The sequence below is a fragment of the Polypterus senegalus genome, chromosome 1, assembly GCF_016835505.1.
Source record: "Polypterus senegalus isolate Bchr_013 chromosome 1, ASM1683550v1, whole genome shotgun sequence".
Lineage (NCBI taxonomy): Eukaryota > Metazoa > Chordata > Cladistia > Polypteriformes > Polypteridae > Polypterus > Polypterus senegalus.
This window is the reverse complement of record NC_053154.1, coordinates 83,943,848-83,970,562: the sequence shown is the minus strand read 5'-3', so window position 1 is coordinate 83,970,562 and position 26,715 is coordinate 83,943,848. Positions and strand designations below refer to the sequence as shown.

The following is a 26,715-nucleotide window of genomic DNA, read 5'->3' as shown; positions in this document are numbered from 1 at the left end:
CTCCCCGTGTCTGTGTGGGTTTCCTCCGGGTGCTCCGGTTTCCTCCCACTGTCCAAAGACATGCAGGTTAGGTGCATTGGCGATCCTAAATTGTCCCTAGTGTGTGCTTGGTGTGTGTGTGTGCCCTGTGGTGGGCTGGCGCCCTGCCTGGGGTTTGTTTCCTGCCTTGCACCCCATGTTGGCTGAGATTGGCTCCAGCAGACCCCTGTGACCCTGTAGTTAGGATATAGCAGGTTGGATGGATGGACTACATTAACCATATGTGGAGCTAGCAGTTGCGTAAAATTATTTTATTTTCTTGTAAGTAATAAAAAGATATCATTCAAAATCATTGAAATATTGTACAGTATGGAACTGAAATAATGATGCCAGGCACTATTTGGGAGCCCATCTATGTGAAGATCTTTGGTTGTGCAGTGATTTAAAAATAAAAATAAACAAACAGTACTGATATCCTGGTGTTAACTTTTTCTTCTAAATAAATTTAGTATGGTGTGTTAAATAATAATGTTTATAATTATTTTCAGCTACAGCTTTTGGTTCATCTGTATTCCAGTACCCCTCTTCAGTTTCAGTGAATGTTGGAGCCAATGTGACCCTGCTTTGCAGTATTAAACAGTTTTCTGCAGACTGCTCCTCTGTTTGGTGGTTCAAGGTGCAGAAACCATCACCAGTGCTGACTCTTCTCAACACTAATACAAGAAAATATTTAAAAACAACTACGTCAAAGAATTGTTCCCTCACCATCTACAACCTAGAGGAGAGTGACTCTAGTGCTTACTACTGTGCCCTTTTACAAGGGCTGGGTATCTACTTTGGTCTCGGGTCTCAAGTGCTGGTATCAAGTGAGTAATGCATAACTGACAATAATGAAATGTGAAAAAGAGGAATTATTCTATTCTATTCCTATTATTGGAAGTGCATTGGTTCTGTTCCAGTCACTGCCTGTGTGGAGCTGCCATATCCTAGGCTACAATTTTAAATCTTAGCCCCTCAACCCTATAGTTGAAATAAGCAACAGGAAGGTTTACAGAATAGTTGAATGTGTGAATTTTTCTAAAAACATTTTTTTACATCTGCAAATCCCTAAAATGGTAGGATATATTGAGAGAGAAAAAATGTTAAAATATAATTAACGCAGGAGAAGCTCAGAGTATATTTTCTTCCTTTGGGTAGTCTATGTAATGAACTAAGGGTTCCTAAACACAAAAATGTTCACTGGAGGGGAGAAAACTGTTCATCTACAAATGAGAAGGGCAAACATAGAATCTTTATAAATAAAAAAATGTATTTTTTACAAAAATGCTCTGTTCAATAAACTAAGCTCCAAGGAGCTCAAGAAGCTGAAGGACTTGTTTGAGACAACAATGGCAATCCATGGCAAACAATGTCTCAAAATTCAAATGCAAAGAATAGTCGAAAAATAGAACACAGTGGTGAAAATCCAGTAATTCATAAAAGCACAGAGAAATCACAAAATACACTCACCAGTGCCAATGTATTCAATGAACTGCAAGGGACTGCATTTGTAGGTTTGAGGGTGGTCCCTTGATGGCAATAAACAGTTGGCCCCACATTTTGGTGAACCACTATTAAAAAAAGAGTATAGACATAGACACATCAGAACTAAATAATCCACAATGTTAACATAAAATAATGAACAAAATGGACATAAATGAGAAATTTGAACCTCAACCGGGGGTAAACCTGTCTGAAACATAACAGACTGAATTCCTTATAATTTTCAAAAAACTATTAAGGAACAGATAGAATAATGAGGGATTTTACTTCAAAATCCTAATGTTAAGCTATTGGGCTAAAATGAATTTTTGAAAGCAAACAACGCAACATTTTCAAACCTACTTGACCCAATTTAGAATTACGGAGACCCAATGGCTAACCCTGCTACTCTGTGAAGAAGGCAGAACGAGCAATGGGTAACTCACCAGTTCATTGCCAGGTCCACTCACTCACACACACACACACACACACTCACACTCCTGCACAGATGTCAATTTAGATTTCCAATTAACCTCACTTACACATCTGGGAATGTGGGAGGAATACTGGAGTACTCAGTGGAAATCTAACACAGACTTGGAGATAACTTGAAAAATCCACAAGAACAGCATTCAGGAATTTCTACCTATCATGCTGAATTCATGAAGCAATGGTGTTAATCACTGCACAATCATGCCAGCCTGAAATTGAATACCTGCCAAAAATCAGCTTCTCCCCAATTTTATTTCTTAAGTATTTAAATGGTAGGCAGTTTGGTGTAGTGGCAATGGCACTGAACTTAAAACTCCCAAAGCTGGTAGTTCAACTCTCACACACTGAGAGACCCTGAGCAAGTCACTTAAAGGAATGCTCTACCCAAAAATAATATATTTTTTATATTTTACCAATTCAGTGTAGTTTGTAGTGATGGAAAAAAAAAGATTTTAATTTCATAATTTCATGTGGGTGGCATGGTGGCATAGTGGTAGTGCTGCTGCCTCACTGTTAAGAGACCAGGGTTTGCATCCCAGGTGTTCCCTGCATGGAGTTTGTATATTCACTCTATGTCTGGATGGGTTCCTTCTGGACGCTTCAGTTTCCTCCCACAGTCTAAAAAACATTCTGGTTCGGTGAATTGGTGACGCTAAATTGGCCCCTGACGTTTGTGTGTGGGTTCAGGGATGTTCACTCTGTAATGGGCTGGCACCTGTTCAGGGAAAACTTGCTGGGAAAGGCTCCAGCTGACATACACACTTGCCCTGGATAAGCGAGTTAAAAAATGGGTAGACACACTGCAAAAAATGAAATCTAAACAAGTGAAAAGTATTTATATAACAACATTAAATCTCTGTTTACTTTATTGTAAGAATTTTAGACTTATCAAACAAAAAGTATTTACAATTATTTAGCAAACTTTAAAAAATCTAAAGTAAATTTTGCTTACCCTATTGGCAGATTTTATTGCTAAATAAAAGCAAAATAACTGTCATGTAAGGTTTTTTGTCTAGTTTTTGTTTATACATTTTTTGCAGTGTGGATGGATGGATGCTTTCATGCATAATGGAGATAACAAAGTTTATAATAATAATAGGCATCAATGATGACCAATAGCAAATAATATCAAAAGGTTCATTTAAAAGATCTTGTGTTACTAGTGTCGGATAATCCATGTATCAGATCATCTAATCGTATACTCACAATGTCTCCAATACTTGTAGTTTTACTAAAATATTGTTAAATAAACCACCACAGGAAAACACTCTTGCTAACAGGAACAGAATGCACTCAGAAGTGAATGAACATAAAATAACTGTGTGCATTTCAAGATATCTCAAATACTTTACAATTTTAAATATCTCAAATTCATGCATTCGTGCATTTGAACATAACTGAAATGCATTTCAAGACACCTTTACTTTCTGTAAAATTTCCTGCTCTTTCAGTTGGACATCTCATCTATTTTAAGATATCTCAAAAAGAATGTAACATATCTCGAAATGCATAGGAAGTTATTTTAAGATATCTTGAAATGTATTTGAGATATTGTGAAATATGCTGGATGTTATTTTGAGATATCTGAAAATGCACTTCAGATATATCTAAATTAATTTGAGGTATTAAAATAAGTAGGAAGTTAATTTACAATATATCAAAATATAATTAAGATATCTTTAAACCTATTTAAGATACATTGAAATTCACTCTTATTTGACATATTTAAAATACACTTTCAAACATCTCAAATTAATGTAATCATATCTTAAAGTGGACCTGTGCTTCATTTCAGATAGCTTAAAGCGCATTTCAAGATAACTTGAATTTTATTTAAGGATATCTTAAAAACAATATAAGACATGAAATTAAATCAAGATATTTGAATAGCAGTTTTAGATATCTACAATACAATTTAAGATTCTCTCAAATACATTTCCAAACACATTTCCATGTATCTCACAATAGTTTCCTGTCCGTTTTTAAATATCTGAAATGCCTTTCAAGATATCTCAAAATAATTTCCTGCTCATTTCAACATATCTCAGATTGACAAAGTCCCATTGAAAGAACAGGGTATGTTACATGAAGTGATTTCAAGACATGTTCAAATGCATTTCAGGTGCCCTAAAATACATGCAAGGTCAGTTATTACAAGTAAAGAGTATTTGAGATATCTGAATATGGACATGTACTTGTTTTGAGATATCTGAAAATATATCTGAGTTATCTCATAATATAAAAGGAACATATTTTAAGTTTTTCTAAATGCATTTCAGATATCTTAAAAAGTAAACTGCATTTTAAGATATCTGAAATTCATTTTGAGATATCTCTAAATGTTCATTTGGCTTATCATAATCCAGACCATTTTGAGATATTTGAAATTCTTTTTAAAATATCTCAAGTACATTTTTGAATATCTCAAAATAGCTTCTTGTTCATTTTCAAATGCGATTTTGAGATATCTTAAATTACATTTCAGGAATCTCAAAATGCCTATAGACTTATTTTAAGATATCTCAAAATGCACAGAAATTTATTTCAAGATATCTTGAATTATTTGTCAAATCTCATAAAATGCAATAGCACAGTGGTAGTGGTACCATTGTTTCTTCGGAGTAAGGAGGCAGAAGTTCATGTCCAGGGTGTCCCCTCCACGTACTTTGCATATTCACCTCATCTCATAGTCTATATGCATGCAGGTTAGGTGAACTGGGGTCGCTAAAAGAGATTTTACAGGAAGTACATTTGAAAAATATCCAAATGAATTTCTGATACTTTAAAATGCATACTCTGTCAATTTGATACAGTATATCTAAAAATGAGATAATGCACAGGAAGCTTTATCTTGAAAAGAGTTTCAGATACCTGACAGATGAACTGTAATTTATGATTTTTGAAATTCATTTTGAGATGTCTTGAAATCTTAATTTAGATCGCCATATTCTTCACTGGCTGTTCATTTTCTGAAAAAAATTATCAATGTTAAGGAACTGAACGCTAGTGGAAGCAAAAGTACATATCTACAGTAGGAAGTCTTAAAAGCTCAAGGATTTGTTGAAAACCAAATAATTTTACATAATTTTATTCATTCTTTTTGTGTTGTCTGACACTGTTTTTAATACTTTGTGTTCAATCCAGAACTGGCTGGTGACTCCGCTTCACTGGTGATTTTCAGATCACTTGACACCATAGAAGATGAAGTTACTCTAGTTTGTTTGGCTTCTGTGGCAAGTTTTGAAAGTTCTCGACTCTACTGGATGATCAATTCCATTCACAAAGAAGGAGAAACTGAATTTAGGTCGCACTTCATCCAAAGCCAAGTCTCTATTCCAACTCATATATGGAAGGCTGGTGTCCATTGCACATGTATACTTACTACTGAAAGTGGGCAGAATCTGAACAGGACAATAAAGCACAAAACAGGTGAGATTAATCAGAATTAATTAATACTTTCAAGATCAAATCAGCCTTTGGAGTAATGTAAATTAATTTTCTTTACCCATGGATGTGTAGTGCCAGACCTTAAAGGATGAATAACTCATCAAAATTCAAGTTGAATTACGAACTATATACTTATCTCCAATTTATGTGCTACATATAGCAGACCACAGGACCTAACAGTCCTTTTCTTGGATTGTTCCATAACATTCCTGCTGTGGATATTCTCATTGTGAAATTACTCTTGAGTATGGAATTTCACAAAAAGTAGTCTAAATTGTTTATGATATTGCATGTGTAGTGTCTGGGGGTGGGCAGGGGCACCTCTGTGTATCATCCAAACCCAGAACCCAAAGTCACAATATTATGAACTAGCAAAATACCCGTGCTTCACAGAGGAGAAGTAGTGTGTTAAAGAAGTAATGAAAAAGAAAAGGAAACATTTTGAAAATAACATAACATGACTGTCAATGTAATTGTTTTGTCACTGTTATGAGTGTTGCTGTCATATATATATGATATATATATATATATATATATATATATATATATACCCCTTTAGTGCGAGCAGCTGTTGCTGCGGTGCCAGAATCCATCGAGGAAAAAAAATGAAAAACATTATTTGTACAAAATCTTAATTTATCTATCCATTCCTAAATAATTAAATGGGCAGGCTATTTCGTATCAGTGCAATACGCTGATTGTTAAAACGGATGACTCCCGCTCTTACGTGCACTTAGTGCTGCGTGGGTATTATGAACTATCGAATCTGCTCAAGTTCTATTTAAATTTTAAATATAAGTAATTTTTATTTAGTCGACAGAAATATGTTTGGTTGGAATGTAAGTTAAATGTAGTCATTATTGCATACATTTTTCTTCACCATAGGAATTTAATTTAAAGACTAAATTCAGCTTACATTCCTACCAAAGATATTTCTGTCGACTAAATACAACCTACTTATATCAAAATAGAACTTGAAAAGATATATTATTTTCGAATCTGATCGCACATTTTAGATGGACTTGACGCGCACTACATCGAGCCTGCGAGCTATTGCGCTCTCGCCTGCCTGCTTCAATAAGTCACCCTCGCTTCACTCTTACTTTTTTACCGTTCATTTAATCATGGCTAGTCGCGAAAAAATTAGAAAATGGAAGGAGGATTACACGAAGTATGGCTTTACCAAAACAATTATTGATAGCGAATAAAGTATCCATTATTCATAAAGCTTCAATTGGTGATCTGTTTTTCTGCGTTAACCTTATATTTTTTCATACTTCTTCTCAAACCCAGGGGGTGCGAGGGTAAAATAAATCGGGAAGCGCTGATATATATATATTGAATATATTGAAATAGTTTTACTGTCAAATAATGCAAAGAGTATGCGGCACGTGTTTCGCCCTAATTCTGGGCTCATCAGGTGTACACACTCTCTGCACCCCCTCTCAGAAATCGAACCTCGGACGTCAGCGCTAGAGGCAAAGACTCTTGTGTTGTGCCACAGCGTGTAGTTCGTTTATTTGACAGTATGTAGATCGGGAGATATGGCTTTGCTGCGCTAACCGAAACCGATGTACGTACTTATTTCGATGGTATGACGCCACTGTCGACCGCCATATTGAACTTTTCAACAGTCTTTGTTACTTATGGGCCCATCTTCAAGAAATTTGGTACGCGGGTTCCCAACGCTAACTGAATCCTACTTACGTACATATATACGTCCATAGCCTGCAGCTCAGTCACCGTGTGAGGCGGCATTGGGTCCCCCATCCCAACGCCTCCCACGTTGTTGGGTGCCTGCCTATATAAGGCCGTCCGTCGCTCCAGTCTCTACATTCCCTTCCTTGCTTCGCCACGGGATTCACGTCTCCCTGCTGATAACTACAGCCTTTTTATTTAATCCACGGCTTCTCCGCTGTTTTATTGTTCATTTATTACGATTATAGTTATTGTGCAGGTATTTTAGACTTACTTTACATTGTTCAGGTACCCATTTCCTTTATCATTCCAACCGTACCCCCATTAACATGTCTATCGAGGTGATCACCATCGATCAAAGAACTGTCACTTACCGAGCGGTTTCCATGCCCGGAGATGGCACCTATCTTTTCCATTCTCTTTGTTACATATTGCACGGCCATATCAGGCTCACTCTTGATATCTGGAGAAACATTGTGTCTTATGTATTGAATGACTGGGCCAGGTTCAAGGTGTGGACTGATGACGGTACAGGAGATAATTATACTGTACTACACAGGAGCACTAGAAGAGTGAAATGCTTAAGCCCTTCACCTGTGCATCTGCATGTGAGTTGATGGCTGCCGCTGAATTGTTCGTTGTCGCTTTCAAGTGTACCGAAATGGCCAAATATTTTACACCTTTGGACAACCGCCAATGCCTCTTAAACATCTTAGATTCACAGGTGACGATTTCAGTAGTGGACACTTTGATGTTTATTATTGTTTAAACTCTCAAAAGCTGGATGTGAAGTTATCGAAACTGGTTGTATACTTACAACGCTTGACAGATGCTGAATGTCACTTCAACACAAGTCCTACAAATACTGTCGTATTACTATCACTACTCGTAATTGAAACAAACCATGAAACTCAAACCGATTATGGCAGCAAGCTGTGAGATTTGAAACAAGATTACTGTTCACATGGCCGACTGTACATTGCATGCTTAAGAGTAAGCTCAGCGCACAGCTTGGTCATATTACAACCGGAGGGCCGAACTCACAATGTGGTATACAGAGATCTTTAACAAATAATTATTGGTATATTTTCCCTCAGTTTAAAAAGGTTTAATTTTCTTCTTAATAAAACTTTTAAGGCAGTACTTACATAAAACGCTGGTATTTTGCTATATATATATATATATATATATATAGATATAGATATAATATGTGTGTGTATATATAGATATAGATATAGATATAGATATAGATATAGATATATAGATATATATACATAATGTGTGTGTGTGTATGTGTATATATATATATATAGAGAGAGATATAGATATAGAGATATATATATATAGATATTAGATATATATATATTGTGAGGTACTGGAGGTAGATGGCCCCTTATATGGGAACCCGGATGGGCTCCAGCTGCTTCCCGGCAATCAGTCATAGCCACACCCCCGTGTGGCAGAAGTGCCGCTGCACACTCGGAAGCCGTCCGGATGTCCCTGTCATCTTCCCCAGCACTTCCTGGTGTGGCGGAAGTGCTGGGCTTCAGGGATATGCAGGCATTGAGGCGCCGCCTGGCGGTGGCCACGGGTCCCTACAGGGCTGGGCTTCCAAGCCCTGTACCCGAGGCCCCCAACATAACCAGGACGGACGCCCCCTCGCAGTCTGGAGGAGGCACAAGCCCTCCTCCGGTCCTCCTGGGCGTCCCGGCCGGGGACCACAATATATAGATATAGATATATATGACAGCAACACTCATAACAGTGACAAAACAATTACATTGATGATCGTGTTACGTTATTTTCAAGATGTTTCCTTTTCTTTTTCATTACTTCTTTAACACACTACTTCTCCGCTGCGAAGCGCGGGTATTTTGCTAGTATATATATATATGATAACTCCTGTAGCCACAATAAATGCCTTTATTAAATAGACAAACCAGGGGTGAACAAGTTCCTTTCTACTGCAGCCACAGCCGCGACACACATAAAAAACATCAACAATAACTCATAAACTTGCAATATTATTTAGGAAAATCGCAACATTTTACTCACCAAAAATTCGGATTATTTGTAAACAAAATCCAACCTCCTCTCTTTCCTCAAAAACAGTTCAATTACTGTGTCGTATGCATTATCCGTGCGCTTCAGTTCCATCAAAACGTCCCTTTCTATCGCCATCGAAGCTAATGCTGAAAGGCGAACCCGCCGTATGGTATTTCTGGCATAAGTTTGAATTCGCTTTAGTGCTGAAAACGTCCGGTCGACAGAAGCAGTGTACACGGGAATGCTCACCGCCAAATATACCAAAGTGAACAGCTGCCCCATGCTCTCATTCAGATTTTTCTGATGAAGGAAGTCAAGGAGATCAGTGGGAGATTTTCCTGCAAAATCATCCATGGCATACATTACAGTCAGTTCTGTTTTTAGCCGAGACACATCAAAAAGTGCTCCGTGGCTCTTGTGTTAAACTGGAGAAGGCTGCATGCGTGAAATTTTTCTTGTATTCCCGAAACTTTTGGGGCTCAAGGAGCGTGACAAACATCAGGTTTTCGTGGTCTTGCTCTGGTGCTCTCTCTTACTCTAGCAGCAGAGTTCCTTGAACCTCATGGTTAGGTTTTTTTTCCAAATATGCAGTGTGAACAGATGTGTGTCTTTCTAAACTATGTCCAACTAGTTAATTTTGCCACAGGTGGACTCCAATCAAGGTCTACAAACATACAATGGTCAAAACAGGATGCACCTGATCCAAATTTGGGGTGCCAGGGTCTGAATAATGAAATGAGAGATTTCAGTTTTTGATTTTTAATAAATTTGGAAAACTATTTGAAAACATGTTTTAACATTGTCATAATGCGTTGTTGAATGTAGATTGATGGGCAAAAATTGCAAATCCATCCGTTTAAAACTAAATCTACAACACAATAAAGTGTGCAGTAAGTGAAAGGCTCAGAATACTTTCTGCATCCACTGTACTTCTGCTCCGGTCCAAGCCCAGCCTTACTTTTGTTCCTGGGACTTCCTTTCCTGACCATTCTTATTCTTGGAGTAGCAGCTTCTCAAGTATACATATATATATATATATATATATATATATATATATATATATATATATATATATATATATATACAGAAACATCAAGAAGAGTTCGGCAGCCATGTTTAATAATATTTTTTAAGGGCAGAGCTTATTGACTCTTACTTGTGGACTGGAACTGGTCCGCTGATTAATTAGTGTTTTCTTGAATATGGATGGACATGAAGAACAGGATTCTCAAATCCAACCCTACAAAAATATGTATAAATATTGTGAACGATAGGGGGCGCTCTCGCTCCCTTGAACCTCTGTCCACGACTCCAGACACCAGGTAAAAGTCCAAATGTTGACTTTATTTTTCTTCCACAGTGCACAAAGCACACTCTCCACCACAATACTCATATAAATCACAATAATTCAATAATACATAATCCTCCAGCTCCCAGACGCGTTGCCACCCTTCCACCCAGCTCAGCTCATTGTCTGGAAGTTCCCATAGTCCTTTTATACTGCCTGACCGGAGGTGTTTCTGTCCAACAGTCCACAAGTCCTTATTCCTTCCGGGTCAGGGTAAATAGTTCTTTTCTTCAACCCGGAAGTCCGTCGCTCTTCCTATGACGAACCTCCGGGTCACAGGGCACGAAGAAGCCCTCGGTCCTTCCTGCAGCTCCCTCCTGTGGCCCCCACGGCATCCAGCAGGGCTTTGCATAAAAACTCCATTGTCCATGATGCCCTGCTGGTCTTCTGGGGACCTCCATGCTGCAAGGAGGGCTCCACCTGGCGTCTTGGGGGTATTGTCCGGGATAAATGGCCGGCCATCCTTCACAGTATTCCCCCCCCCAGCGACGAATTATTATTTGGAGCGGCCTGCCCCGAGAGGGAAGTCTTCCTCCAAGAGGATGTTCTGGTTGAGCCTTGATTAATTCGACCATCTTGGTCCCTGGAGAACCTAGGGGGAATATTATTCCAAACCAACATTTTGTCCCCCTCTCTCCAAGAACAGTTCCGCCAAATATGGCCCAACCTTCGGCACCCGTAACACTGCCTCTGTCCTCCTGGTATTCTCCCCCTGCGGGACTGAAAACAATTAGGAAATGTTAGGTCCGCCCCTTGTCTTGCTGGGAGAGAAACCCCAGCCGCCTCTAACGGTGCTTTCTCTATTTCTGTCTCTATTCCTTTCTTGTCAGGAGACCTCAGTTTAATCTTAGAGCCCTCCTGTTTAATCTGGGGCTTATATACAGTCTGGGTCTCTCTATTACAAGAAGAGAGCCCCTTTACTGTCTGCACCCCTCTTATGGGCCGTCTCGCTCCGGGAATCAGCACTGTCTAGCTGCCCCGGATCGATTAGCCCTTCCGCTGACCACTCGGTTAACGTACCGGCCTCTCTTGTAGGGCACGCCGTGTATTGGCACCCGCTACTTAATAAACGCGGGCCCGGATCACACCGCGTCCCTCTATTATGTACGATACGGGTCTCGCCTACCTGTATCGCCGCATTATTCATTACGGGAGGCTCCCCACCAAATCGCCGCACGTAGGCCCTCACCTTCTCCAACGGCTCTCTGGCTGCAGCTTCCAACTCCCCGACGATCTTTTCAATGGTCGTCAGGACCTGTAAGAAACTTGCTACGGGCTCGATTAAGCGTTCGAGTTCCCGCAAGTCATTATTTATTTCGACCGGCATAAGACTTACTTCCTTGTCTGTCTTCTGTGCTGGCCGGGAGCCAATGAGCACGCCAGCTTCAGGCACGTGCTCTGACGGGTCTCACGGAGGCTTCTGGGACTTGGAGTTCTCAGAGGGTCGAGTTGCCTTCTTCGGCGAACTGCGGTCCGTCTTTAATACTTTTGCGACATCCTGATCAGCTACTTCCCGACCCTCCTTACCTTCTTGTGGGTTGAGCGATGCCTCGCTCGCCTCCCCCTTCCCCTTCGGAAAGACCAAGTCCGTTCCTTTGGGCTCGAAGGCACAAACAGCGGGACGCGGAGCTCCTCCTTCTCAGAATGCACTGGGTTTGCTACCGTGTCCCTCGTCGGCTGCCATCATGCGGAAGTCGTCTCCTCTGTGCTCAGGTTCCGACAGGAGCGTGCTGTCGTCTCCGGGGTAGTCTCCTTTTCCCCGCGGAGTCTCCAGGTGATCTTCTCCGAAGTACATGCATGGGACAAAGTGAGTAATAATAAAAAAATTTTCCATACCGTTCCCAGCACGTACCTCAGAGCGTTCGTTGAATCCTGGAGGTTTCTCCGGACTTGAAAGGCAGCTCCTTAACTCCTCCCGAGCATTGGCCATTGCACACCGGTCACTCCTGTTGGTAATAGTGCTCTGCTTGCCCTTCCTCTTCCCCATTCTAGACTTGGCTTTCTTTATGGGTTCTGGTGATGCTGTGGCGATTCCTGACTCCGTAGTCTTCTCGGGGTTCACTACCCACAGAAATTTTTTAAATTCAGGTCCTCTGCTAACTGACGGCCAGAGAATCCTGCCGACTACGCCACTGTGAACGATAGGGGGCGCTCTCGCTCCCTTGAACCTCTGTCCACGACTCCAGACACCAGGTAAAAGTCCAAATGTTGACTTTATTTTTCTTCCACAGTGCACAAAACACACTCTCCACCACAATACTCATATAAATCACAATAATTCAATAATACACAATCCTCCAGCTCCCAGACGCGTTGCCACCCTTCCACCCAGCTCAGCTCATTGTCTGGGAGTTCCCATTGTCCTTTTATACTTCCTGACCCGGAGGTGTTTCTGTCCAACAGTCCACAAGTCCTTATTCCTTCCAGGTCAGGGTAAATAGTCCTTTTCTTCAACCCAGAAGTCCGTCGCTCTTCCTATGACAAACCTCCGGGTCACAGGGCACGAAGAAGCCCTCAGTCCTCCCTGCAGCTCCCTCCTGTGGCCCCCACGGCATCCAGCAGGGCTTTGCATAAAAACTCCATTGTCCATGATGCCCTGCTGGTCTTCTGGGGGCCTCCATGCTGCAAGGAGGGCTCCACCTGGCGGCTTGGGGGTATTGTCCGGGATAAATGGCCGGCCATCCTTCACAATATATACTGTATATATATGTACAGTGTATTGCATCTATATGTATGTGTATGGTTTATGCCTTGAAGGTACCTGCTTTTCTATTATGATTTATTGCAGTAATTCTGTATAAATATATATACCATAGATCTAAAACTTGCTTGGTCCACAGAGTTGTATCTTAAGTTACAAAAATTATTTTATTTTAGATAGTGAACAGTCATGCATTACAATTAAAAATTAAAGATTTTTTTATTTATTTATTCCAAATTAATAATAATCCTGTCCAGTTCTGCTACTGTATTAACTTACTTCATATCCACTTTTTTTTCAGAGGGGTGTTTTATTTTGATGTCATCTCTTTTGGGGGTCTCCTTTCCCTTGGTCATTGTACTAATCATTCTTACAGTACAATGTAATCAATTACAACATTCAGGTAATTTTATGTTTTTATTATTTAAACGGGAATTTAACTAAATACATTGCATTTCTTTAATACATAAGTAAATATATATATATATATATATATATATATATATATATATATACATATATATATATATATATATATATATATATATATATATATATATATATATATATATATATATATATATTGTAATAAGGAAGGACACCAGACATTGCAAAGGTTTGGGGCAGCCACCTGTATAATGTGTTCCTGACTGCAAAGGTAAAAGAAATTTAGAGCAGGTAATGTTTTCAAGACAGGGTCCAAAACAGAACTAAAATCCAGAGGAAGAGAGTGAGGTTTTATAGGGAGTCTGGGGGAAATTACATCATCCTTGGGGCAGGGACCAGAAATGATGTCGTCCTCGGGGCCAGAAATAATGTCGTCCTCTGAGCTGGAAATGATGTCATCCTCGGTGCCGGGATAAGAAATGTGTCCCCTGTTGATGTAGCAGCTCCTGGTGGGATTTCCCGGGAAAGATCTGTAGGAGACTTAGAAAAAGAGTCAGTGCACCCCACCGCCTCCGGGCAGATATGTTACTACCAGTCGTTAAGCCCTTCAGTTGCCTCCTATTCACACGTGTGTGACAATATATAAAAGTCAATGCATGTGTGTGTGTATTTATGTATGTTCCAGCATCACTTGCAAAAGGCTGGAGCGATTTTCATGAAACTTGGTACACATTTCTCTTTGGTCAACTAAAAACACTATAGTGTGAAATCAACTCTAACCCACCCCTTCTGGGTAGGGTGGTTTTGTATGCATGTTATCATCCAGTTGACACTCGGAACAACAACCAGAGGGCAAACTGGAGGTTTTTAAACAGGAGGTTTTAAATTAGATTTTTCTCAAACAATTAAAAAAAAAACACTTTATTTTCCTCCCGGGCAATGCTGGGCATTTCAGCTATATTAGGTAGTAGACTATATACAGTGACCCTGAAATAACTGTAATTTTGCAGTGGCCAATGTGACAATAGTTTCTGAAACATTGCAGAAAAACTCTGAATTTGGTTACTCAGAACTAAACTGCAAAGTCTTGAAAATATGCATTAAGGAGAAATAAAAACCTTGAGAAGTAATGTTTTTCAACATGAATCTTAGAGGTAAAAATGAATAACATTGTTTCTGTGCACATTTTTCAAAAGGACATCGAAGTGAAAGCATCCACCTTGGAATATGTAGCTCCAGTAAAGTGAATAAAAAAAGACAGGTAATATTTTTCAAAACATTTTTAAAAGTTATCAAGTTTTCCACTTTAACTATATTTTTAGCCATTTTTTCAAATTCTCATGTCTGTTTGTGTTTCCTGGATTCCATCTTCAGTGCACTTGCCCTTAACTTCACTTATTAACTGAACAAATAACAATGTTTAATCAATGCTCTTGAGAATTTTAAAGCCCTCTATCAGTTCCCCATGCAACCTTCTGTGTTCAGGACTAAAGGGACTGAATTACCTTAGCCGGCCAGAGTGGGGCATGTCATTTAGTCTCTTGAATGAACAGGGGACTCAAACAGATCAAAAATAGTGCTGCAGGATTAGATTAAATTAGAATATACTTCATTATTCCCCCTGAGGGAAAATTTTGCAGAACTCAAAAAAGATATATATACACACACAGACACTCGCACACATACACATCATTATGGCCCTTGGATGGCAGCAGATAGATACAGTGATGGACCCCATGCCTCTGCAGGTCTCAATTTTATCCATTTCTAATGGTCTTTGACATGCCTCTTAAACCAGTGGGGTGTAGCTCCCAGTGACTCAGCTCAGGTAAACACATTCAAACCATCTAACACTCCAGTTAGTTCAGCTGACTGTCAACACCATGTTCTTTCATCTCAACCACCTATATTCTCTCAGGCTAGCTGGCCAGTCGGTTTCTGCTTTGGAATTTCAGCTAGGGGCTAAGTGTATGAAGACTTTTTATTTGATAAATGCACTGACTTTAATATTATTAAAATTAAAATAAAAAATATAAATACAAATACAAAAAAGACAATCTACAAAAATGTATCACTATATATTTTATCTATTACTATCTTTTGCCTCCCCCACAGTATGTCAGCATATCTGGTAAACTATTTAAAAGTTGCAAGTATGCTATACATACTTAGTGCTTCAGACTTTTTTCTGCTGCATATTCTATCTCATTTTATGTATCTGCTCAATAATTTTTTTGAATGCAACACAATGAAAAAACATCAAGAAATGTTTTTGTAACATGAGGACAATTCAATAAGACTTTGACCCTTAAAAATTGTGTATATTCTTTGCAGTACATTTACACAAATTATGTTATTGTATTAATTACTCCAATATTAAAGGATAAGTTTGGTATTTTTCAAGTCAAAGTTACTTTTTCACAAACATTATAAATATGCCTTTTCAGCATGAAATTGTTTTTATAGCCAGTCCTGACACTGTACAATAAATCCTAAGGTGCACAGGGTTCCAATGGAAAAATAAACCCATAAAAACTTACCACATAAGACCTCTTTGAGTTTTGGTAAAAGAAAAAAGTTAAAATCTTACTGAATATGTCCATATTACACTTGTAATCTGCACATTGTGATAACACACATATTGTAAATCAGCTTATACATGGCATCTTTGAACAAAAAACACCAATGTTATGAGATTTTGCCATTTTAAAAGAAGGCCAGCTGTGCATACTACCTTAGTGCTTATCTTTTTTAACAGTAACCTTTCATCCCCCTGATGTGGTTTGCTCTTGAAGGACAAAATCACAGTAAGCTTTATGTGCCACATAGGTGATTTTGTTTTGATTTACTTTCATATTTATTTGACAAAATAGAATAGAAAACATGTTACTTCAAGAAAAATAGCACCAGGAACATGCAATAAAATTATTATATCCATGCCTTTCATTTTCACAAACTTGCATTGGAAACACAGAAGTCATGTTTCTTTTGCCAAAACTCAAAGAGGTCTTATTCGGTAAGTTTTTATGCTTTTTTTTTCTGCTGGTGCACCATAGAGTAAAATGCCAGGACTGGCTATAGATTATTTTAATTTACAGAAAATGCTTAACTTTAGAACACAGTTTAATGTGGTAAATGCTTTTAGTGCCGTGCTGGATGAATGGGCATCCCGACTGGGACGGAAGATGGATCCTTACCCGGCTAAGAGGTCATAATGGAAGGGCTACATGAAAGGAGGCGCAAGGCAGCCGGGTTGGTGGTAGATTCCTTTCCCCATCAGGGTAAACAAATAATGGATGGACAATTCGTCCCCCAGTACAAAAGGGGGCAGTGCTCCTCTGGTTTTGCTCCTGCATGAACACCTGCAGGGTAGACTCTGAATTGGAGTTTTGATGGTCAGCCTTGTCTGGATCTTTGGGCACTGCCGGGAAGCACTATTAGAAGTAACTCATCTGACCAGGAAGTGCTTCCATTACGAAACGCTGTGGCCCCAGAAGTAGTCCAGTGTTTGACATAAAAGAAGCCATCTCATGGCTTGATAACGTTAGTGGAGAAGGATGGAGGATGACAAAATTATTGTGTGCTGTATAGATGATTTGAAGCCTGGAAAAGGTATTGTTGTTAATAAATCTTAATTTAAAAAAACTTGGAATTGTTTGTGGGTGAGTTGTGTTTAAAGTCACAATGCGTATATATCATATTTGTTAAGAAATAACTTTGACTTAAAAATATCAAACTTATGCTTTAAGGTTTATCATTTAGTCCAACATATAAAGAAATCGATAAAGTAGAATTACTGTAATTTATGTATTTATCACTTTGATTGGCAGGAGAAAGAGGAGGTCCAGTATGCCACCATTGTATCGTCAGGATGGCGGAGATGAAGACAGAAACTTTGCCTTTACTCTCAATTCTTTTTTTTTTTTTGTTGATTATCATTTAATCACAGACAGTGTAGCTTGTAGCTTTGGCCTCAGAATATAAAACAAAAGGCTGCCATTTCAGACATTGCATCTTAAGGGATGCTGAGACCCTGGACAAGTCACTTAATCTGTTTGTGCTCCAGTTCTTAAAACGTGTAAACCATTGGACAATACAATAGAGATCATGCAGACTGGCTTGGTGTTCACTGTAGACAGGGATTCTGTGAAAATAAAATGTTAGTTTATTTGTATGTCTTCATTGAATTTTCACCATCTTGCATGTACAGTAATTTAATTGAACATTTTGCATTTTCTAAGCAGCTTATCCAGTTCAGGGTCAAGGGAACTGAACATTTTATAAATTGCTACCTAACAGTATTTGTGAATGCCAGAAAATATATTGTAACTTCAATTATACTTTCATATACCTGATTAATTATTTCAGCTTTATGTAATAAAACAGAAATGCAGAAAATAATACAGTGTGCTGAGTAACGACCCTTTGACGAGGTGTCACAGTCATACAATATCTTGAACAACTTTGAAACAATTATTATAAACACATATTTCAAGAGTTCTGCCGAGTATCCTATCTAGAGTTCATTTTCTGAAGTACAGCACTAAGTGAGATTGAGAATGTCATTTTTTTATATATTCATTTATCATTTTTCTGTCCAATCTGAGTTGTAAGGAACACAACTTACAATATCAGCATCAGATATAAAGTTGTATGAAAGAGTAAAAACATTCCATTAAATGCTTTTTGTAAAATATGTTGATATATCAAGATTTTATCTTCATTTAAATTGTATCTTTAGATACAATAATGGAAAGAAAACCAATGAAAATTTGACAATGCAATAACTTATTTATTGGAAAATGAGCAGATACTGTACATTTCCATTTGTGAAGAAAGTAAGTCCACTACTGGCTCTGATAAATGGTATTGTCCCCTCAAGTAGTCATTTTCTACAACTCTCTACCAGTGTCTGACCTCAAGTAAGAGAAAGTTTTTCCCAATCCTCCTTCAGCTGCTCAATGTTTAAAGGGTGTTTTGTGTGCACAGACCATTTCAATACCCCCATAACATCTCAATGAGATGCAGAAGCAAGCCTTGTGTTGGCTATTCTAGCACTTTCCATTACTGGTATGTTTAGGTGTCATTATAATGTTGCAAGGTTGAGTTTCGATTGAGCTTCAGTCCTCAGACAGATGGGCTCACATGGTCCTCAAGCACAATGAAGAAATTCATATTGGATTCTATGATGGTGGGCTGCCTAGACCCTGATACAGTAAAGCAGCCCCAAGTATTTCCACTTCCATACTGTGCAGTTGATATCAGATTCTTTGGGTCAAATGCTGACTTTGGCTTGGGCCAAACTAGTCTTCAGGTACTGTGGCCAAATAACTCTACCTTTGTCTCATCTGTCCAAAGCACATGTTCTGAAAGTTCTAGTCTTTATCCTAGCCCTAATGTTCTTACAGGACAGTAAAGGTTTCCTACTGGCATACACCCCATTGTCACAAAAACGAGACATAGACAGATAAAGGTTTGGGGCAGCCACCCGTGTAATATGGTATCCTGGCTGCAAAAGTCGTTTTTATCACAATAACCAGCACTGAAGTGCATACAACAGAGTCCAAAACAAGACTGAGGGAAAAGGGAAAAGGGGCAGGTTTTTAAAGGTGGAGACAGGAAGTGAGGTCATAAGGATCGAGCACATGGTCTTCAACCATTGGATCACAGCCGGACGTGACATCAGAGGGGCCGGAGCTGGTGAGGTCGACTTCCATTGGCTCGGTCCCGAAAGTGATGTCAAGAGAGCCAGATGGAATCCCCCGCGAATTGTCTACAGGCAAGGGAGAAAAAGAGTCAGTGTACTCTTCCACATCCCAGCATGCCTCTGAACTGCCTTCACTCAAGCCCTTTAGCTGCCTCCCATGCGCACGTGTGTGACACCATGTAGGTCTAATTTGTGCATCCTGTTTCTTACTGGTAGACTCATGCACTTGACATTAATTGTGACAAGAGCTACCTGTATGAAATTCTTGAAATCTAAGTGACATCTTTCAGCATCTTGAATTCTGATCTTAAGCTGAACATGCTGGAGCAGCCTGTCCTAAATAAGATGACAATTATTTGAAATCTTCTCCACTTGCCGATGATCTTCTGGACATTGGAATAGTTGATTTCCAATTGTTTGGAGAGCTTTTTAAATCCCTTCCCGGACTCATAGGTATCTATAACCATTTTTTCTGAAGGCCTCTGAGAGCTCTTTTGATCTAATCATGGTGATACACAACAACAAAAAACAAACTAAACTAAATGTCTGAGTTAGTTTAAATAAGACAACTTCCTCCATCTCTCTATTCACGTTCTAAGCATTTGCACCTGGTTTGTTGCCCCTGATTCTAACTTTAGGTATTTATGGTAGTGATAAATGGAGGGGAGTACTTACGTTTTCCACATTTGAAATTTGATTGTATATTTATTTATATTATACAATGGATAGCAAAATGCTAATATGGCATGATGTGTGTTATATTATATCACCTTTACCTTTGGATACTGTTTAAATGAAGACCAAATCTTGATATGTTGGCATATGTTAAAAAAGAAAAAACATTTCATGTGGTGTATTTACTTTGTCACGTGACTGTTAATGCGCCCTGTGGTGGACTGGCATCCCATCAAGTTAGTTTCTGCCCCATTCCCAATGCTTAAAGAATTAGCTTGGGATCTCTGTGTTTATTAACTAAAAATGAATGGATGGATGCACACCATATGGAAGGAAAACGAGACAAGACCTATGCAGACACAAACTCTAGAGGTAGAGCTGTGACATAGCAGCATTACTTACTGCACAAGCATGCTGACTTATAATCATCTTCACTGCTTGGATATAACTAAAGAAAGAGCAATCGCCATTACCCAAGAGGGTCAAGAGTGTGTCCTATTACTGAGATGGCCCATTTAATTAGTTTGTTGATTTGGTGGATCTGTCTTGAAATGATGTTACGAGCCTAGCCATAACCATGACTTAACCATACCAAAATTTCTTTTACTTGAGCAAATCTTTGTGTCGATCCATCTAGCAGTGGAGTCTCTTACTATTACCTTCTTCTTGATGGTTGAATGAATTAGATGTGACCTACTGGGGCTCCTTAATCCTGCCTAACTCCTCAGAGGTATCAGGGTTGCCATTCTGCAAGATAATGAAGAAACTGAAACCTGTTGGACACCTCTAATTCTGAGATTAATGTTCCAGGGATGTGTATACCTCTTACCTTGTGCTAAACTAACCATTAGACTCCTGCCTCTATCTCTCTCCCTCACAGATGTATGCCTCATGGAAGCAAGTTCCCATAAAAGTGTAATATTATAAAAGACTGACACTGTATTAGACTCATTTTCAAGCTGGTTTAGGTGAAACTGTTTAACTCTACAAGTTAAGACTTTAAAAACTCTTATTAACTGTTAATAATATTATGACACTACTTAGGCTTTACCTCACAACTACTTGTGAAATAATTACAACCTGCTGTGGTAAGTCTTTTTGCAGTGAAGTCATTTTCAGGTGTTTATAAGCTCATACCCACTTCCCCGCCTTTTCATTTTTACTTTTTTTTACTCTCGTCCTGTTCTCTTCCCTGAGACTGTGTCTTCTAACACCTATAGATATCACTTTACTGCACTGTTCAGCTCTCTCTTTTATCTTCCAGAACAAATGCTGCTGTTCATTTTGCATTGTGTTTCATACTTCTGCAACAGTCAACTGTGACTGTTGACCAGTAAAAGTTTTCTGGCAGAAGGATCCTGGGGTAAAAGGCAGTTAAATGGAAGGGCCACAGGTGGAGCCAGAGGCCAATTACTAATCAGCTCTAGTCAACAAATCTGAACCCTGAAAAATGTTCCTGAAGAAATACTGCCTAAAGTAACATTTTCCACCAACACCAATAAATTAATTGAACTACATATGAAAGAACACTACATTCCACCTGAAGAATTCCAAACACTAACAGTATATATCAGATCATAACATTTACAAGTTGTTCTAATGGTGCCTCCTGACCCAGCTCCTTAAAAAACAAATTCATATTGGAGGTAACACCTTGTTGACCTTTGCCAATAAGTACATTTATATACCTACTGTATATGTGTGTGTATGTATGTATGCATACTTTCAGAATATATGTTGCATCTAACGATTATTTGCCAAATATCCATAAGCATGCACTCTGACCACGTGGTAGACATAGATATCCCAGTAGAAAAAAGAAACCATGGAAGCCACAGAAATGCATAAAAGGTCACTGAAATTGGTTGCAAATAATTTGCTTTGTAGAAAAATGATATATTATGAACAAAGAAGGGTTGTTCTTGTGTGACTTGAAACCCAGAATGATGCCAAGAAGACCACAATTCCAAAAAATAATATTTTTATTAAAGAAAGAATGATTTAACAACAAATAAACATATTTAGACACTGAAATATATAACAGCCTGTAATTGTAGCAGAATAAATGGCTGTACTGTTGAATTCAAGATAAACACCTTCCTGCAATATAAACAAATAACTGTCAAGAAATACAATGAAAGAACAGAATGTCACATATTTTCCTGATGTTAATAAAGCTGATGAGCTAAACTTCTTCAATACAGTTTCCAGCTTCTGAATGATTCTGTTCTAACTGGTGCAGTAAGCTGTTTATGCTATAATAGTTTACTTACTATATTATATTCTAAGCAATGATCCTCCTTTTCAGGTTAAAACTCCTACAAATCCCATAGAAGTGACTCCTCAACCACACTGTTCTCATGGCATGTCATACCCTACTGAAAATGGAAGTCTTTTCCTCACTAACATCTGAAATTAAAATATTATCTTTAATCGATGTTTTTAGATATTTAGATTTATATCTTGAACTCTTTACAAGATCACTCTGTAAACAGTGTCCATCACATCACTTCTTGACATAGCTGTGCATTTAGAACAATGGACCAATGGTGTTGGGCCTTTTATTCTGTTTGCATTTGCTGAAGTCTGTGTCAAAGGTGATGGCACTTAAATGTATTTGGGTTTTTTTTCAAAATGTTATTTTTCTCAAGTCTATAAAATAGAGCTCAAAACCTCATTTATTGCTTCAAAGAATATCAACATTAACCATTCAATTTTATTTTGTATCTTTAAAAAAAAAGAGCCTAAGAATGTTCCTGCTTGATTCAAAATGGAATCTCAAGATTTGCGGTACGTTTTTTTACTGGGTGTTTTTGAAGTATATGTTCAAGGTCCATTTTAAAAATTAGCCTTTAAAATGAATTTGCATTTACACATGCAAATTTTTATAGTTGAAAGAAAGTTTCAAGACATTATCTTTTACTTCTAATATCTTTTCCAATAACAAAGAGCTCACAGCAGCTTGCACTTGCAGTCTTCAGTCTTCTCACTATAGACCTGTGTGGCCAGTAGCTGGACAAGTACCCAGAATTCTCCAAAAGTAATATTTTCCTGGTCTTTGACTTTCACCTTTGTCATTAGTTCTGCTAGAATCTTCTGATCACCTGACGGTGATATGGACGGAAATGCAAAAGATTTGGTTTCTCAATCCCATAATTCACGTTGGCGCAGTTGCTGCTAAATTGTATTTATAATGACTACAATTGCACAGAAAATCTGATTTGTTCAACAAATCTCTTTCCCCCTGCAGTGGGCTGGCTCCCTGCCCGGGGTTGGTTTCCTGCCTTGTTCCCTGTGTTGGCTGGGATTGGCTCCAGCAGACCCCCATGACCCTGTAGTTAGGATATGGCGGGTTGAATAATGGGTGGATGGATGGATCTCTTTTCACACATTAATTGTAACTTTAGCAATAAAACATTGCAGGCTCATATTTCTTATGTGGCATATGTCGATGAAAAATGTATTTTCTTCTGTAAATGTACTACATTTGAGACACAAATATAAAATCATTTTTTCTTTAGATCAAAACAAATTTGAGCAGTTGTGCTAAAAATCAATCAGCCTCTGGCATTTTCTTGTGTTGATAACAGTGTTTATATTCATTTGGATTGAGTAATTAATTTTAGAGTTTTTGTCCACTGACATACATGTGTTGCAGGTTGGTCACATAGGCAAGTATGAATGTCACTGTACTCTGTATACAAAATGTGACAATACTACTACATTGTGACATGCAGAAAGACACCACTCCAAAAGTCATCAGGTTGTGTTCAGGAATGCCTAATATATACTATACCTTGTCTACCTTCACAACTAGTGTTTAAAAAGAAGTATTTGCCCCCTCATGTGAACTGTCCCTTCCCCTGAGATTTTATTTCAACATTTCATTCATTTGATTAAAATCAAATAACATTCCATACAAGCAAATCAAGTTTAATAAAACTAGGCTTGAAAGAAATCGACCCCCACCCATAAAACACTTTCACTTGTTTTACTTGAACACTAAACAATAGTTATACCTTGTAGGCGATCAGATACCTTCACTAACCACTATCCCCTAATTCACATCCAAAGTGACACGTCATTGCAGCATAAATGCTAATCTGTCCAATTTGCTCTGCGCCTGAGTCCATTGTATATTTAACTACTACAAGCTGGAATAAGAACAGCAACTTTCATAGTTTCCAACAATCTTTTGCAGTCTTTTTCCAAGAAATTCCTCAGTGTTTGAGTCAGTTAAGAGGTAAAGTACATTACTGGAAATTGCATGTCATTTTCATTTTGAATTTGTATTGTTTGTTTAGTAAATGAACTGAGCTGCTCAGTTACAATATTCATGGATATTACATGTATAGTATGTTTATCCTGGAATAACTTTTATAATAATAATAATAATAATAATAATAATAATAATAATAATAATAATAATTTCTAAGTTCATTGACCTAAGCACAGGACATCTGTAAAGGAAGGTGAATGTTGAAAATATAATTATATCATTTCGTTTGAGTAGAAGTTATTAAAAGGATGATAAAATATCAATTAATGATTTTATAATAGTAGTGACAGATATGGAAGAAGATGATCCGCTGTGGCAACTCCTAACGGGAGCAGCCGGAAGAAGAAGAAGAACAAGTGATTATTTGCTACCTCACTGTTTGTTGGGAATGATAATGAGATTAGCTGAGTGAAATATCATCACTCCATCCTCTCCCCCCAACATTTTAGATGCCCCTCTGCAGATTCTTCCTTGATATCAGTCTTTTACTTAGGTATTGTGTAGGGAAATTATTATTATAAGTGGTCATCTTATCTAAGAGGCAGAGAGGCTGGGATCATGTACTGATACAGTGCGTTGCTGCACCCACCACACAACAAACCATCTCAGGATCCCAAATTAGGACCCAAGTACAGTCGTGCAGCAGGTGACACCTCAGCACCACACTAGTTCAAACAGAATGAAACAGCGTGAGGTTTTTACTCCAGTGGCTGGAGTGCCAATCCTGCCACCAAACCCAAAGTTTTTCTACAAGTTGGAGGACCTGCTTGCAGGGCTGGATGCAGGTTAACATCATACCCAGGATAGAGCAATTGCAAGTTAAGGGCCTTGCCCAATGGAGAGGAATGACTTCTGGTATTTTATGGGATTTGAACCAGCAGCCTTTCCGATTGCCAGCACAGATCCCTAGCCTCAGAGCCACCATTCTACCCACATCCTAAAATTTCAGATATGCGATTAAGGTGATATTCCACATTTTTTCATACTTACACCTATCATAAAATAAAAATGCTGTTTAACTCAGATGCTAAAATGTTTCTACCTCTTCTCTAAATTAGTCTTAACCACCAACACCATTGCTTGAAATGAACCAGCACAATATATTAAAAGAAAGAATGGGAAAGCAATAAAATAAACAGAAAAAGATAAAGAAGAACTAATCCTCCCAAGATGTCTGGTGGTTGAATTTAAGTGTAACAATCACTATAATGTTCATTAACAAAATTCTTGCAGCCTAAGTAAATAATGGCTTACCCATCATGAACAGAGAAAAATATGAAAATGCTTATGAAATGAAATTGTTCAATTAATTGGCAAATATACCAGCATCAAAATCACTTGTCACGTGGGATTATCCATTTCCTCATTTGTCTAGTGGTAGTCAGCTCTTTAAAAACGGTCCGCACAGAATAAGTCTTTAAATAATGATGTGCTGCTACTTAGCCCTGTTATCACTGAGTTATACACACAGATAATTAGCAACACATAGAAATGACTGTCTTAAAGGGATTTGGATCTGCCACAGACGTATTGAAAGAAAACCATTTTGCCTTGGCTGATATCACTAATTTGTTTTAAAATGTTTGTCTCGTTTGCCAAAGTAAATATTTAATGTAAATGCAAACAGAGGATTACTTTAGTAAGTTTATTTTCTAAAAACTCATTAGCCTAATTTAAGCCCAAAGTTCCTCATCGCCCAGCACCCTATGGCTTTACAAAATTTTAATAGTATACTAGAGACCTGCTACAGAAACACAAGCAACTATGGGGGCTTTGGGGCAGAGCAGCCCAATTAATTATTTCACGTCAAAATCACATTTTGAAGGTGACACAATGGTAATGCTTGCAGTGAGCAGACCAGTGTTTGTGTCCTCATGGGTCCTCCCCGCAAGGAATATGCATGTTCTCTGTGTATATAATCCTCTAGAAGCTCCGGTTTTCTACCACTGTCCAAAGATATGCAGGTTAGGTGGTCTGGTGATGCTAAATTGGTCCTACTGGGTGTATGTATATGTGTGGGTGTGTTTCTCAGCGTTGACTGATACCCAATCTGGCGGGAGGGTTTGTTCCTTTTTTGCACCCTATACTTGCTGGGATAGGCTCCAGCACCCCACAACCCTACTCAGGATTAAAACAATATTGGACATTTTGTTAGGATCTCAATGCCCCAGTGTAGTGACTGGGACACTGCTGTGCTGTAAAACTGAGGTCCTGACTCTGTGGTAATTGAAGATCGCTGGGGGCATCTTTCAAAAAGTATAGGGTTAAACTGACCCTTACAGCCTTGTTCATTCTGGCCCCCTAATCATCTCCTGTTTCTAACTGGCTATCTCTGTCACCCCTTTGCCACCTAATAGCTAATGTGTGGTGAGTGCGCTGGTGCAATAATGGCTGCCGCTGCATCATCCAGGTGGGTGCTACACATTGGTGGTGGT

The 26,715-nt window shown here is 38.5% G+C and overlaps 1 protein-coding gene across 2 annotated transcripts in view; it reads left to right on the top strand.

Moving 5' to 3' along the window:
* Positions 1–18,149, top strand: part of LOC120518016 — a 34,582-nt gene extending 16,433 nt beyond the window's left edge. For both annotated transcript variants that reach the window (XM_039740569.1, XM_039740577.1), the window contains exons 2-6: positions 528–845; positions 5,137–5,421; positions 13,534–13,635; positions 14,816–14,880; positions 17,450–18,149. In XM_039740569.1, coding sequence (XP_039596503.1) covers positions 528–845; positions 5,137–5,421; positions 13,534–13,635; positions 14,816–14,880; positions 17,450–17,503 — 824 coding nt within the window. In that variant the 3' untranslated portion in view covers positions 17,504–18,149. The remainder of the gene's footprint in view (positions 1–527; positions 846–5,136; positions 5,422–13,533; positions 13,636–14,815; positions 14,881–17,449) is intronic.
* The last annotated feature ends 8,566 nt before the right edge of the window (positions 18,150–26,715 follow it).